At 42.0% G+C, this 16,710-nt stretch overlaps 1 protein-coding gene across 2 annotated transcripts in view; it reads left to right on the top strand.

The window, feature by feature from the left end:
* The window catches only part of MRC1 (mannose receptor C-type 1), a 105,131-nt gene extending 102,077 nt beyond the window's left edge, over window positions 1-3,054 (top strand). For both annotated transcript variants that reach the window (XM_003930644.4, XM_074404971.1), the window contains 2 exons: window positions 1,316-1,357; window positions 2,217-3,054. In XM_003930644.4, the coding sequence (XP_003930693.1) occupies window positions 1,316-1,357; window positions 2,217-2,458 (284 nt within the window). In that variant the 3' untranslated portion in view covers window positions 2,459-3,054. The remainder of the gene's footprint in view (window positions 1-1,315; window positions 1,358-2,216) is intronic.
* The last annotated feature ends 13,656 nt before the right edge of the window (window positions 3,055-16,710 follow it).

Below are 16,710 nucleotides of genomic sequence, written 5' to 3'. Positions count from 1 at the left end.
ATCTGCAAAGCCTTACTGCGTGAGGGAAAAGGTGGTAAAGCCAGTACCAGCCCAAACCAGGCGAGGGCAGGGTTCTGGAGAGGGACCAGAATTGATTGTGGAATGAGTCATGTCAGCTTAATTCAGTCTCCTTTTAAGATGGAATGCGAGAGCATGAAAGGAACAGGATCCGGGAATTGATGGTGTTGAATGCTCACAAGGTGTCTCTATCTGGCATTTTAAAATATTTTGTTTTCATGTCATGTCACCTAATATCCCTCCCAGGAAATTACTGATTTGATAATAGATTTCTTTTTCTTTATTTTATTTTATTTTATTTATTTTTTTTGATACTGAGTCTCACTGTGTCACCAGGCTGGAGTGCAGTGGCACTATCTTGGCTCACTGCAACCTCGGTCTCCTGGGTTCAAGTGATCCTCCTGCCTCAGCCTCCTGAGTAGCTGGGATTATAAGCATGCGCCACCACACCCAGCTGATTTTTGCATTTTTAGTAGAGATGGGGTAGACTTTACTGTTTTAGAATTTAGCAAGTTGTTAGCCTTCTTTAACTGTTCTAAGACACCACACCCTCTGGTGCAATGTTGGAGTCTTTTTTTTTTTTTTTTTTGAGACAGAGTCTCACTCTGTTGCCTAGGCTGGAGTGCAGTGGCGTGATCTTGGCCCACTGCAACCTCCGCCTCCCAGGTTCAAGTGATTCTCCTGTCTCAGCCCCTCAAGTAGCTGGGATTACCGGCATGTGCCACTGCACCCAGCTAAGTTTTGTATTTTTAGTAGAGATGGGGTTTCACCATATTGACCAGGCTGGTCTTGAACTCCTGACCTCAGGTGATCCACCCACTTCGGCCTCCCAAAGTGCTGGGATTACAGAAGTGAACCACCACACCTGGCTGGAGTCTTATTTTACTTTTCATTCGAATGGTTTGTAACATCTTAGGCTTCAGTGGGCTAATTTCAAAACTCCTAACCTCTAATGTTTTACTTATGGATAGATTGGGTAGATTTAAAGGGTGAGTATCAGTTGCTGAAATGCAACTTGGGGAATCACATTTCCAGATCTTCTAATGTAGTCAAAGTCACCATATAGCCATAGGAGGCTGCGTTAGCTTAGACAGACAGACAGATGGTACGTAGGTAGGTAGATACACAGAGAAAGATACGTATCTTCTTTTCTACCTGTATTTTTATCTCTATCACATAATACCGTATATTGTATCAACATGGACCAAATGTAGAGGATTCCATGTATTTGTAAACCGAATAATATTTGCTATTTACATGCAGTTATTCTGGGTTTTTATAAATTTTTTTTTCACAGTTATTGATGCCAAACCTACTCATGAATTACTTACAACAAAAGGTAAGACTATTGCAAAATTTTGAGTTCTATGTTCCTAATATATCTATGCTATTTGTTTTAAAAGGCATAATAATCCCTTCCAACTCCCCCACTCATTCGGTAGAATTTGCTTGACTATCCTTTGTCATCAGCCCACTTTGAATAATCCCTTAGAAAAAGAGGTGTTGAAGTCGGGTTGCTGTTTTTACTGTAAGCAGTTACTGAAGGCATTTTGTTGTTGTTCGGTTACAAACAGCTGCCTTGAACCCATAGGAGAAATTTCTCTCAAGAATCTCTGTGGGGTTTTTTCTTTTCTTACCAACTTTTTTTGTTTTTATTTTTATAGACTACTTGAAGTAGGTAACTTATCCCATTTCACTCATTTTATTGGCTGCTTGAAAAACACCTGAAAGTGAGATTTATGGCTTGCTTGTAACCTTAGTAAAGTCGTGAGTGCTATTTGCTTAGTAATTCTGTGAGTTCAAGTTTCCACTATTCTTATTTTCTCTTTCTGTTCATTTTTTCATTTTCTTTTAGTTATCATCGTTATCATTATTAATCTATTTATCTTTTTATACTGTTTGTAAGCAGCCTTAAATTATTTTGATATAAGGTATATATATATGTAGTAAAACACTGATCAGCTAGCCCACTGCTCCATAGATGGATTATTTTTGCAACGGAATCATCGTTTTAACATTCTGAATAATCCTCTCTACTATAGATAGGGACTTTTGTTTTCACGTCTTTCATTTCTGTTTGACAAATGTCACTTAAAAGAATATTTATACATTTTCGTTTTTCTACAAGCAAAGTTCTGCATGGCATTCAACCCTCTACCTCCTTCCACCTTTTCCCTAATGATTTTATTTATTTATAGCTGACGCAAGAAAGATAGACCCTCCCAAACCGTCTTCCAATGTGGCCGGAGTAGTCATTGTGATCCTCCTGGTTTTAGTGGGTGCCAGCCTTGCTGCCTATTTCTTTTATAAGAAAAGACGTGTGCAGCTACCTCAAGAGGGCGCCTTTGAAAACACTCTGTATTTTAACAGTCAGTCAAGCCCAGGAACTAGCGATACGAAAGATCTCGTGGGCAACATTGAACAGAATGAACTCATCTAGTATCTCAATGTGATTCTGAGATGCTTGAATTTCATAAAATTGTAACTGAAATTTAAAATGTTTAGTTCGATTGTTTCCTTTAAAATGAGCACTGAATTGTACTGGTCTGTCCTTTTTTTCTTTGCCTAATTGAAGAAATAATTGCTTGTTTTCTAGCCTGGCAAGATGTTTTCACAAAAGAGGGATAATAATGCTGATTACTACCTTTTAAAATATCTTAGGTAAATACACAGCACTCCGGCACCAAAATCTAAGCATTAGTGATGCGTAGCTGATGTCAGCTTCCTGTGGTTTTTAAGAATTCTAGAAACAAGGAAGCTTCTTGGCCTATTTTAAGGTGCCCCCAAAATGGGTTACCTATTAAATTGTAACTCAGCAAGTAGAAGACCATTTGAAAAATCAGGTACAAATAGCCTCAAGTGGCATGAAAATGTAGTTAGTTTTCTATCAGTTTTTGAGTGTTCCAAACGTGTTCTTTGTCCTGATATATGTATATCAGAAATACAAGGATGTGAAATAAAAATGTAAATTTGCATAACTGGATGTACTTAGATAATGTGAAATAAACATTAAAGACAAGGTCTATTTTTAATAGATTTGCATTTTGGTGATCTTAGTAGAAATTTGCTTTTAAATGAGATGTATTTATCTACTCACTTTACACTTTAACTTCACACTTATGATGTTATTCATAGAGAAATTCTTTAAATGAAACTCAACTAGTTTGTAAAGGGGGGTTGCTAAAATGCTGTATGTAAAAGGAATTTTTTTACCCATAACAATTTTACCAGATCTTCCCCTATAATGTGGACTCAATCAGAATTTAACAATCAAAGCCGCTAGTATTGACAATCAGAATTCTAAATATTCTTTTCTCTCTTTAACGATTTCTTTTCACTTAACAATTTTGCCTTAAAGTTTGAGGTATATTGTGAAATATCTGGGAGACTTGATATCTGCGTTAGTCCATTTTCATGCTGCCGATAAAGACCTACCCAAGACTGGGTAATTTATAAAGAAAAAGACTTTTAGTGAACTCACAGTTCCACGTGGCTAGAGAGGCCTCACAATCATGGTGGAAGGCAAAAGATACATCTTCCGTGGTGGCAGACAGGAGAGGAAAATGGGAACCAGGTGCAAGTGGTGTCCCTCCTAAAACATCAGATCTCCTGAGACTCATTCTCTACCATGAAAACAATGTGGGGGAAACTGCCCCCATGATTGAATTCTCTTCTGCTGGGTTCCTCCCGCAACACATGGGAATTACGGGAGCTACAATCGAAGATGCGATTTGGGTGGAGACACAGCCAAACCATATCAACATCTCGCATAGGCACCACACTGCCAGCTCACCTTTACTTTTTTATGAGATTGCCCACGAGTGACAGTTCTTTACCCAGAATCACTGGAAGAGACTCCTTGGATAGCATTAAGAGACCTGGGAAGGCCTCCAAATTGCAGGGCAAAATGTTGTGTTGGTTTTGTGCCTTTATTTTTCTGGAAAGAAAATAGCTAGATTCTCAAGAAAGTCTGTCATTCAAAAAATATTAAGAAACAGCATCGTATTGAGGTAGGATAAAGATTCCAGTACACCAACTAAGAAACAAATAGGAAGTAAGAAGTAGGCCAGGTGTGGTGGTTCAGGCCTGTAATTCAGGCACTTTGGGCCGCCAAGGCGGGAGGATTACCCGAGGCCAGGAGATCGAGACCAGCCTGGTTAACATGGTGAAACCCCATCTCTACTAAAAATGCAAAAATTAGCCAGGTATGAGTGCCTGTAATTGCAGCTACTCAGGAAGCTGAGGCAGGAGAATTGCTTGAACCTAGGAGGCGAAGGCTGCAGTGAGCCGAGATCTCACCATTGCTCTCCAGCTTGGGCAACAAGAGTGAGACTGCATCTCAAAAACGAAAGTGGCAACTGTGGGAAAGGTTTCTGAACACAGGCAACTGCATTCAACACCTCAAATAATAGAAAAGAAGTCGCTTTTTATGTTCTTGGTAAGAACAAAGCAAGTTCGACCTGAAGAAGTTCCAGTGGAAACAATGGCTGTCTCTAAAGAAATATATGGTGAATTACACCAAGACAATCCCTTTCCTTCCATCTGCCGAGCTAGCTAGCTAGCTATTTTTTTTCCCCTGAAAGATGAAAGACAGAATTAGAAATATGGAATGAGAAGCAATGCTTGAGTGAGCATGGTTTACAAATTCTTTACACAAGTCTTTTTCATTATCATTCAGAGCTGCAGTTTCACCGAAAATATTTTGGACTCCATGCAACATATATCTCAGACTAAATGTCTTATCATTTCAGGAAACAGTCTGTGTTTGACAGGGTTGCTGAGTATTGTATTTCACACTCTCACGTTATCCACCCAAACACGTACTCAACGAGATAAGTCGTGTGTATCTACATACTCTCATCCAAGCACAGAACTAAAATAGCAAGGATATTTTTTGGTGAAGCCGTGGGGGCGGGTATTAGGTAGAGAAGAGCAGTTTCTGCATTGTTTGTGTATTCATTGGTTTTGGGTTTTGGTGGTTGTGGTTTATGTGATTGCCCTTGCTTGAAGTTGTTATCAGAGCTCAGGAGCTGGAAGATTCTTTTTTTTTTTTTTTTTGAGATGGAGTCTTGCTCTGTTGCCATACTAGAGTGCAGTGGCGAGATCTCGGCTCACCGCAACCTCCTCCTCCCGGGTTCAAGCGAACCCCCGCCTCAGCCTCCTGAGTAGCTGGCACTATAGGCACGTGCCATGACACCTGGCTAATGTTTTTTTAAAATATATTTTAGTAGAGACGGGGTTTCACCATGTTGGCCAGGATGCTCTCCATCTCCTGATCTCGTGATCCCCCCGCCTCGGCCTCCCAAAGTGCTAGGATTACAGGCATGAGCCACCATGCCTGGCCAGGAGCTAGAAGATTCTTAAGGATATTTTTTCCCAGTTGACTCAAACGGTGTGAATTGTTTGTAAGCTGAACTGTGAAAATAAAGGGGATGTCAGTAGAGACTGAGGGACACATGATGCATCCATTTCTCAGTATTCAGTCCTGCATCCATTTATTCCTTTATCATTTTTTGTTTCACTAAATATTTCTTGAGCATCTATTACACATGTCAGGCATTGCGCTCACCCTTGTATGTTCAGATATTGCTAAGAAGCGGGCCCCATCCACAAAGTGCAGTCTAGTGGCCGTCCAGACCACAAACAGATCATTGAATAACCATAAGGCAGATGCATGGGCAAGAGGCAGTCTTCCATTCGGTCCTCCTCCTACTTCATCTGTGCTCAGGGCCCTTTGATATGGTGTCAGGCTCTGCCTGTGTGACTCAAGCAAGGAGATTACATGTTTCACTGCATAATTAAAGCTACACGTGTCACCTGGCCTAATTTAAAAGAGCAGAAATCATACCCCTTTACATGCAGACTGATATGGTTTGGCTATGTCCCTGCCCAAATCTCGAATTGTAGCACCCATAATTCCCATATGTCATGGAAGGTAATAGAATCACGGGGTGGGTTTTTCCTGGGCTGTTCTCGTGACAGTGAAGTCTCACAAGATCTGATGGTTATAAAGGGGAGCTCCCCTGCACAAGCTCTCCTGCCACCCCCACCCCACTGCACCATGTAAGACGATCCTTTGCCCTTCCTTTGCTCGCCATGATTATGAGGCCTCCTCGCTGAGTGGAACTGTGAGTCCATCAAACCTCTTTCATTTTTAAATTACCCAGTCTCAGGTATGTCTTTATTAGCAGCGTGAGAATGACTAATACACAGACATAAAGTTACTCAAGTAGACTCACAAAGAAATACAGACCCCTGAAGGCTTAGGCCACATAACTATGGGACACATAGAACAGCTGACTTTTCTCCATAATAAAACTGGAGGTGGAAAATTCTATCTTAATTTGAAAACCTTTGTATTACTAAGACTATAAAGCATCTATGTTCGTGAGACTTTATTCTGTGTTAACTCATGGAGAATCTATTTCATTGACAGTAAATGAGCGTTCTCAACATTGGTATACATTGTAGTCACCTGGACCTCATCCCAGACCTGAAACTGCTTTTGCAAAAAAAAAAAAAAAAAATTATGACAGTGAAGGGATCTGACCTAACCAACTCCATCTTGCTTCTAACCTCCAAGCTGCCCTTGTTCGTTCCTCAGCCTAGGCTGAATTAACTTTGGGAGGAACCTGGTTTATCGTTTCCTTTTGAAGCAAAGATAATAACAGCCTTTTTGTGAAATAAACCCCCTTCTTGCCTGGGGACCAGACTCCTCTGTAAAACTAACAAATTAGCTACAAGATTATAAATTATGGTTTGGGACTCATGCAACCAAAGGCCTCAAGATTCTGAACCTCCCCAATTGCTCCTAGGGATAACATCACTACTGTAAAATCTAAGGTTGTTGCTCAAGATACTGTTTCAGACCTTGCATGCAGATGCACCAGCTGGTGCCACTCAGGTTGGTAATCTGGCTCAGCCAGTTCTATGATCCCACCCAGCAGCAGGAGACAGCAAGAAGAACTCCCTTCTGCCCCCTATGATTTCATCTTCAACCTGACCAATCAGAACACCCTACTCCCTGGCCCCTACACATCAAATTAACCTTAAGAAACGCCATCCTCTGACTTTTCTGGAAGGCTGATTTAAGTAATAAAACTCTGGTCTCTTGTTCACCTGGTTCTGCCTTAATTAAATTTCTTCTCTCTTGCAATTCCCCTGCCTTGATAAATCTTCTCTACCTGGGAAAAAGGCGAAGAGAACCCACTGGGTGGTTACAGAGCCATTAAACCAGAATCTGGGAGTGGGACTCAAGTATTTTCTTAATTAACTGAACAGAAGAGATCAAACAAAAACTCCAGGTGCTTCGATGATCTCGGTCCTGAGGGCTATGGTCTGTCTGCACGCGTTCCTTCTAAAACTCAGATGCTGAAACTTAAGGATCAATGTGATGGTATTGACAGGTGGGGCTTTTGAGAGGCTATTAGGTTGTACGTGAGGGCTCCTCCCTCCTGACTCTCATTACAGCCCTTGTAAGAGAGGCTTCTGGGAGCGTTCAGCTCTTTCCGGCTTCTACCTTCTACCATATGAAGACATGACTTTTTTCTCCTCCAAAGGATGCAGCCAGAAGGTTCTTGCCGTATGCAGGTGCTGTGACCTTGGGCTTCTTAACCTCCAGAAATGTGAGAAAATGAATCTCTGTTGTTTATGTCACCCCTTTATCTGCAGCACAAATTGATTAAGACATAAATTAATAATATTAGCTAGTACTAGTTTTAAAGTATTAATTAATCCTCAGTATACTCGCTTTGGTGCAAATTCTTCAGAACATGAATACAGTAAATCTCTCTCACAATTATGGGAAAACAGTTGGTAAATTTCCTGAGGTGGAAGGGCAACCCAAAATACAATCTTTTTTAAACCAAAGAGAGGATATAACCAAAAAATCTGACATGATAGTTTTCACCTTTTCATGCTTCTGTGATTTCTTTTTAAGAAAATGCATGTTTAAATGCTAAGAAAAGTTTTAGTTTTCCTAAAACCTTTAGTTTTTTTGTGTGTTCCCTCTAAAACTCAGATGTTGAAACTTACAGGCCAATGCAATAATATTGCCGGATGGGGCTTTTGAGAAGTGATTGAAACTAAAAGTTTTCTTGTTGAAGCTAGAAGTTTTTAATAAGAAACTAAAAGTTTGCTTAGTATTTAAATATGGAATATATGTACATATTAAATAAGAAATAGCATGGATTTAAATATGCATTATATTTAAATAATAAGAAAGCTTCCTTAAAATATTGTTCTTGGTCAGGCCTCAGTAGATGTTGTAAAAATTTATCAGGAGATTGCCTTCCCCGGTAATTCCACCCAACTGCTCCCCAACATACCAGAAACACATATTTTGGCACTCGTGTTTCTTTGGTTTTCTGTAAATGTTATTATTCGGAAATGCCCCCTGACAGGCACTTTATTTAAAAGTAAGTGACAGTGACATTGGAAAGACTCCTTGAATTGGCTGGAGATCCGGAGTCTTCTGCGGAGCTTTAAAATTTAATGTTATTCATGGCAGCTTTGCAAGAATAGGTTTTGGCAGTGGCTATTGACCTCGTTGGACTAGCTCCGTGGGATGAGTGGAAACCTTTCCTATCACAGCTTTCTCCTTCTGGATGTGGTTATAGCTCATGTGCACACAGTTAACTTTTTTTTCTTTACAAACCTTGAAATCTTTCCCTGATGGAGGATCTCAGCAGGAGTTCTCAAACACTGCTGAGGCTAAGAGCCCACATGAGAAGCTTATCCTAAAACTCAGATTCCTCTGGGTCCATGCTTGTCATTCTGATTAAGCAGACCTGGGGTAGAGCCCTGGAATCTGCATTTCAGTAAATTTCCCAAAAGATTCTGAGGCAGGTGGCCCTTAGCCTATGACTTTGAAGAGCGCTCTTTTATGGAATCCTTTTGCGTTGAAGTAGCATTTCCCCAAAATGGCGTGTTAGAAATCTCACCTGATCCATGAGGTAAAAGCAGTGTAGCCCGGTTAACTCCAAGAGCATTGGTGTAAACTAAAGCTCCTGCTTCCCCATGCTTTTGTTCTTCAGGAACTACAGATACTAAAATCCACTCCCGCCCGTTGCTCTGTATCTCTACCCCTCTCCCAGTGCCTGAGTCTTCTCACATCCCCTTCATCATCACTGTGAATGAGCCTGTGTGAGTGAAGCTTTGTGTCTCCTATCCAATCTCAGAATATGAACTCCAAGAGTTGAAAACCATAGGACAGACATCATGGAGCCCTGGGCAGAACCTAGGTCTTTGTGAAAGGAACCATCTTTGCAGGCTACGAGTAATAACGGTAAATTGGTTTGATACAGGAATAATACAGGCTGATCACAGGAGAATACAAAATTTCAGGTAGTAGTTTTATGTGACTAGAGGCTAGGGACTAAGACCCTGAAAAACCAGGGTGTGGACCAAGCTAAGACAGACAGGACTCAACATGGCACTGGATTTGACCTAGGTTTCACCTACGTCCTCATTATATGCTCATTAACATACAAATGACACACCCACTAGAACTATGACAGTTCTGAGAATACCCATCTTTGGTGTGAAAATGGGTGATTCCGCAGTTCAGAGAAATCGCTTGTTTGCAGGAATTCTCATGAATAGTCCACCTTAAAAACAACAAAAATACCATAGAGGTAGCAACCCTAAACCCCATTGTGTGACTCTCTTGAGTACACCAGCGCTTCCTTCCTGGAGTGTGTGCTTTTCACTTTGCAGTAAATCTCCATATTTGCATTATTTTCTGACTCATCCTTGAATCTTCTCATGATGGTGTCAAGAGCCTGGAAATTGGCCAGAATTGAGGTCCCACTGGCAGCTGGGAATCTCGCCCCGCCCACCAATGTCACTTTGACCCAAGGAGATACTGTACATCATAAACTGTCGGTCTCCTTGGGCCGAGGTTTGCTCACCTACTGAAAGGAAGTTATTGGAAACCTTTTGATACTCATAACCCTCAAAATTAGATAATTCAGCTTTATTCTCTCAAAGTTACAGGACAGAAGAAAATGCATCTACTTCTCAGAGGAAAATTGCAATAAATATTTTGAAAAGAGTTCCATCTCTTACTGTTCCTCAATTTTCTGAAAGTCAGAGTAACACTTGGCTACGAAAATAATAGGGAAGCTAAGTGTCTATCCTATGCGAGGCACCATGGCATGCAATCAAATAGGATTTCAGACATTCCCCAAGTGTGTTCTGCTGGCTGCCATGTATGACCCCAGGGGCTACTTCCAAAACTCAGAGGTCCTGGCTCTTGAGTGGGTGGGGCTAGGAAGTAGATTTAAAGTTTCCAGTAGAGAACAAGGGAGGGTGTGGGACTGATCGTCTCCTGGAACCAGTTCTTTGAATATGATGGGTTTATCTGGCAAGATTTGATTTCCCCAAGGAAGTTCTAGACTAAAGAAGAGCTAAACCTCCACAGCCTGAGCTTTTTGTGTTACTGATCTTGACTGAGTTGATCTGGCCGTGCCAGGCTGCTTTCTCGGCCCTTGCTACCGTGTGTCAGTGGGCTGTGACTGGAGATGAGTTATATAAGAAACGCCTTTGTCAGTAGAGGCTGTTCCAGTATTTGATGTGCCCGGGAGCCCAGCACCTCTGCTGTGAGTTCCCTCCCCATGTGAGTCGCAGCCTGGCCGGGTATACCTGCTACTGGTCTCAAGCACCTGTGATGTATTGGTCATGAAGTAGGTACTGGGTCTCTTCCTTTTATTATCTATACAGCCATCCCTCATGCCCAGGCAAAACCCGTAGTGCATAAAGAAGGAAGCAGAACCAGTTTGGGACCTTCGCCTGAGCAGCTGACTCAACGCCACTGCCAAGCAGCAGGAATCTGGCACCTTTTCTGAGATGTCTCAGACAACTGGTTTTTCTGAAGCCATAGTTTTCCTCTGAGCGCCCCCTCAAGATGGGTACAGTCATGGCGCTTGTTTTGCTTCTTCCTTCTTCTTTTTAAAGGCCAGTTTTCTTCCTTGAAAGGCAGCAAAATCTCTGGGTTTTCCATGTGGGTAGAGAGGAACAGGCAGAACGAGCTTAGGAGGCCAGGCCAGGCCATATCAGGCAACCATTTCTCGAAGTTGATCCTCAGAGCATCCAAGCCACAGGCTTCATTTGGATTATCTTCAGCCTGGCATAGTCCCTGGTGCCAAGCCTCAGGATGTCAAGAACTACTTACAAAATATTCGCTCCTTCATAAGGAAAGAATGATTTAGCCAAGAGGGCATGCCTGCCAATAGATCTCACATAGGTTAATACACAAACTGAAGAAAAGCTGAAGGACCATAAGCCACCGTCACTCATTCTCCAACAATTCCCCTTATCTGCCTACCAAAGGTACTTAGGTAGCTGCCATCAACCTCTAGGAACTCACAAGAAGACTATCAAAGTGTTTCAAGGACTGTAGTAGGTATAACACCTAGGTAGCCAACAACATCTATAATTCATGCATTTTTCAGTTCTAATTTTGTTCTTTGACAAATGGAACTTCAGTTTCAACTGTGTCTAATACTGAAGTGTCAAGTTGCAAAATTCTGTAAAGAACCAAAACAGAAGACTGACAGTAGCTTAAGCTATGAGTTCAAAAGCTATTGCTGGGCCCTAGCTGAGAGCAAGGGGTCATACATATGCCCTCCATTCTTAACAAGCCAATTAGAACATCATGACTCCCCAAACATTTGATAGATTAGCAAAGGTTATAACCCTAGTGGTCCTAGTAGGCCGTTTTGCTGTTAGCACAGAAAGCAGCCCTATACCCAACTGAGCTTTGGGACCAAAACTGTAACCACTGGGATGATCAACACCATGGCCTCTATAGACTCATATGTAAGACATCAGTGATCACCGCAAAGACATGAAGTTGAGTCGACAGCCTGTGTACCACCTGCTCTGATCAAAGAGCTGAAGGTCATGTTCAATATCACGTGGACACCACCAAACTTAAAACTTTCGGTAAGAAACTTGACATGTTATGCAGATTCTTTTTGACAAAAGTCTGAGGTGGAAGGCCCAGTATTCTGTACTGTCGTGGCAGAGCTTAGAGAAATGTTGAAGGTGCCAGTGGCAAACCCAAGGCAGTGCGAATCCATCAGGCAGTGCCTGCTGCTTGTCTCAAAAGCTTCTGAATGGTGCTTGGTAAACAGGTTTGCCTTTGGTGTCCCTCTTAATTCCCTGGCCTTACTCACCTTTAAAAGCTACAAGTAGGACTATAACCATGAAAGCATTTAATTAGTGACTATATCTAGACAGATCATGAAGGAGTCATTGGAAGGACATTTAGACAAACAGCCATGAGTGTATTTAGTGTGCCTGAAAGATTTGGGGGTGTTTCTCCTTTTTTGGTCTGTAAGTCTAAACCAAATGTTGTCTTATAGATTATTTCCCATTTAAGAAAAATGACAGGTACTTAATAGACATGTTATGAAATGAAGTTCATTATGACTGAGTCATTCCTTCTCTTTTTCAAAATTAAAACAATTACAATGTTGAGCAGAAGGAAATAATGTAATCAGTGTAGGTGGTAGGTGATCCTGACCTCAATGTGGACGTGATTCATTGGGTCATTTTTCAACTTGATGAGCTCTAAAAAGAAAATTCTCGGGGAGCTTGACATTTTTCTTCCTTTTGATACAATGTAATGTTTATAATCCATTCTAGTTAGAACTCCTGTGAAATGTGTGATGAGTAATAGGTTTTGTTTCTGAAAATAGTCGTTTAATTAAAAGAAAAATAAGATCCTAAAAAGATAAATACATGAATGAATACATGTAATTTTCATGCCGATGAACCTCATATTTACTTCTTCAGCTTTAACTTCGTGGAACGGCTGACTGGCCTACTTGATTGTTCTACCTAAATGCCTCATAGATGTCTGAAATTTAAGCAAACAGACCACAGCCTATTCTCCATGTGGTTGCCACTCTGATGGTTTCCATCTTAGTGAATGGCAACATCATCTACCCAGCTACTGAGTCTGAAAACCTTGGAGCCCTTCTTGCTTCCTCTTTCCCTCACCCTCCATATATATCATCAAGTGTGTTCAATTCTAATTTTCAATTCTGCTTGTCCATGTCTGCCTCTCTCTGGCCACTCCCTAGTCCAGCCACCATTATTTCTTGCGTGAAATACAACAACCAGCTACTTCCCTACTTTAACTTCTATCACTCTGCAATCATTCCCCAAGTGTACCGAGTGGTCTTCCTAAAGGACCACTATATCACTTGAGTCACACTGCTTCACTCATCAGTTTAATACCTTTCAATATCATCCAGTTTCATTTAGAAGAGCACCCAACCTTCTCACCACAATCTAGAGGACCTGCGTGACCACTCCTGGTCTGCCACATGCTTACTTTCTATGCTTTGGCCACGCTGGTCCTCCCTCAGCATCTCAAACAAGTTGAGTTGTTACCCCAGGGCCTTTGCACATGCTGTTTCCACTCTTGGAATATGTTTATCCTCACTTTTCAAGATCTTCAACCTTTTTGATCTCTCTGATCATCCTTGCTAAGGTAAGAATAAACTACCCTGTTCAACTCAACCCCCTGATTATTTTCACAAATAATCAGAATTCATAAATGATCAGAATTCTTTTTTTTTTCTCTTTTCCTTTACCCTTGCAATATAATGTAAACTCCATGAAGGCAAGAACCAGGTCTAGTTAAGTTAATCAGTGAAATGTCTGGAGCCTTTGACAATGCCCAGTACACGATGGTGCTTGATGGTATTTGTCAACTCCACTGAATCAATGAAAGAACTGAAATAATAAGAGACCTTTAGACAGAATCTGGGAGAACACTAACATTACCATCGGAGAGGCAGGAGAAAAATCTACAAGGAAACTTGGGAGAAGCTGTCAGAGAGGGAGGATTCTGCAAGAGTTTTCCAAAGGCCAAAGAAAGAATGTACTTTGAGAAGGAGGGCGTGGTGGGTACAGGGTGGGGGTGGGGGGCGGGGTGGAGAGGCTCTGCAAAGGCTGCCCTGCATCTAATGAGACAGATGGAGGAGTGCCTGGAGTTGGCCAGGCACAGTGCCTCATGCCTGTAATCCCAGCACTTTGGGAGGCCAAGGTGGGCGGATCACGAGGTTAAGAGATCGCGACTATCCTGGCCAATATGGTGAAACCCCATCTCTACTAAAAAATATAAAAATTAGCTGTGCGTGGTGGCGCGCACCTGTAGTCCCCGCTGCTTGGGAAGCTGAGGCAGGAGCATTGCTGGAACCTGGGAGGCGGAGGTTGCAGTAAGCAGAGATCGCTTCCCTGCACTCCAGCCTGGCACCTGGAGATGGAGCGAGACTGTTTCAAAAAAAAAAAAGGGCTGGGCGGCAGTGGCTCATGCCTGTAATCCCAGCCTTTGGGAGGCCGAGGCGGGTGGATCATGAGGTTAAGAGATCGAGACTATCGTGGCCAATATGGTGAAACCGCATCTTTACTAAAAATATAAAAATTAGCTGGCTGTGGTGGCACGCACCTGTAGTCCCAGCTGCTTGGGAGGCTGAGGCAGGAGCATTGCTGGAACCTGGGAGGCAGAGGTTACAGTAAGCCGAGATCGCCCCCCTGCACTCCAGCCTGGCACCTAGAGATGCAGCGAGACTGTTTCAAAAAAAAAAAAAAAGGCCGGGCCCGGTGGCTCATGCCTGTAATCCCAGCACTTTGGGAGGCCGAGGTGGGTGGATCACGAGATCAAGAGATCAAGACCATCCTGGTCAACATGGTGAAACCTCATCTCTACTAAAAATACAAAAAATTCGCTGGGCATGGTGGCGCGTGCCTGTAATCCCAGCTACTCAGGAGGCTGAGGCAGGAGAATTGCCTGAACCCAGGAGGCGGAGGTTGCGGTGAGCTGAGATCGCGCCATTGCACTCCAGCCTGGGTAACGAGCGAAACTCTGTCTCAAAAAAAAAAAACAAAAAAAAAAAACAAAAAAAAAAAACAGGAGTTGAACGCTGTGTACTAAATGTAGCATTACAAGAGTCATTGTGACTTTGGCAAAAGCATTTCAAGAAGTTTGAAGGAGACAGAGCAGAAATAGCTAAAGGGAAAGATTTCATTATAGCTGAGTGCAGAAAAGGAGCTGGGAGAGGGGCGAAGTATAAGGACCACGGGCGAGAGGTTGTAATCGTTAGAATGGGGTCTCCCTGGGATCCTGGGAGGAGAGCCCAGGGCCCCGGTGGAAGAAAGGAGAGACTTCCTCTAGGGTCCCATTCTGTGAAACTACTGCCCCACCCCAATATAATTAAGTTTAATCTCTGGAGGTAGAGTCTGGGGATGGTATTTTTATGAAACTCCAGGCTCATCCAGTGGCAGTCCATGGTTGAGAAACGCTGATTTAAGTAACCATCTTCCTTGTGGTGTTGTTTTTTTGTATTGAAACAACCCTTGGGAAGAAAGATTTGGCCTTGCGAGAGAGACACGCATTGACTTAGGTAGTGAGCAAATTCACCAGCAAGAAGCACGAAAGAACTTGTAGCTACATTTCCCTCCAGCCAGCCAAGCCTCCGGGAGTCCATATACACATTCCTTTTGTTGTAATTGTGATAAAATACATATAAAACTTAACATCTCCACCAATTTCAAGCATGCAGGTCAGTAGTAACTACATTCACATTATGAAAACAGTCACCACCATCCATCTCCAGAATGCTTCATCTTGCAAATCTGAGACTCTGAACCCATTAAACAATTCTCCATCTCTCCCCCACCCAGACCCCGGCCGACACATGCTACTTTCTGTCTCTATGAGTTTGATGACTTTAGGAACCTCACAGAAGTGAAATTGTATAGTATTTGTCCTCTCATAAGTGGCTACTTTCATGTAGCATAACATCTTCAAGGTCTGTCCATGTTGTAGCATATCAGAATTTCCTTTTTAAGGAAAGTAGACAGGTTTGTCCAGTCATCTATTGATGAGCATCAGGTTCCTTCCACTGTTTGGCTATTGTGAACATGGGTTTAGCTATACCTCTTCAAGACCCAGCTTTACATTCTTTTGAGTATATACCCCCAAATGGAATTGTTAGACCATATGGCAAATTTATTTTTAAATTTTGGAGGAAGTGTTCCATTCTGTTTTCCATAGCGGCCACTAGATGTTACATTCTCACCAAGAGAGCATAAGGTTCCAGTTTCTCTACAATCATTGCCAACACTTGTTATTTTCCAGTCTCTTTTAAAACACTGATAATTATCCTAATAGGTTTGTGGTCGTTAGGATATCTTTCTCAACAACAACAAAAATAAATCACTTGATTCACACACACACACACACACACACACACACACACACACACAAACACATACTCTCTCTCTCTCTCTGTCTCTCTCTCTCTATTAGCATGTATCTCTGGAGAACCCTGAAGAATGCAAGTATCTAAAAGGAAATTTTTCAAAGTACTTGTAGAGTGAGTGGGTTTTGTAAAATAAACCTGTACTGCGAAGATCTTAAAATTAAAGATCTAAATAAGAAAAAAAAATACCTTTCTGAGTTCCTACTTCAGTGAGCAGGGATGGAAAAACCCCATTAAGTGCATTGTATGAAAGTTCCTGTGTCCAAGAGACATTCTAGAGTGTGCCAGCCAGTACACCGCTTACAGAAATCTGAACTTCAGTGTGAATTCAAGATTCAACCTTACGTGCTTTTCTCCACACTCCCTCTCTTCTCAGGGAAAACTTCCACAGCCCAAGCCATTAAACCAAGTA

The sequence above is a fragment of the Saimiri boliviensis genome, chromosome 8, assembly GCF_048565385.1.
Source record: "Saimiri boliviensis isolate mSaiBol1 chromosome 8, mSaiBol1.pri, whole genome shotgun sequence".
Taxonomy (NCBI): Eukaryota; Metazoa; Chordata; class Mammalia; order Primates; family Cebidae; genus Saimiri; species Saimiri boliviensis.
This window is presented reverse-complemented; position numbering and strand designations above follow the sequence as displayed.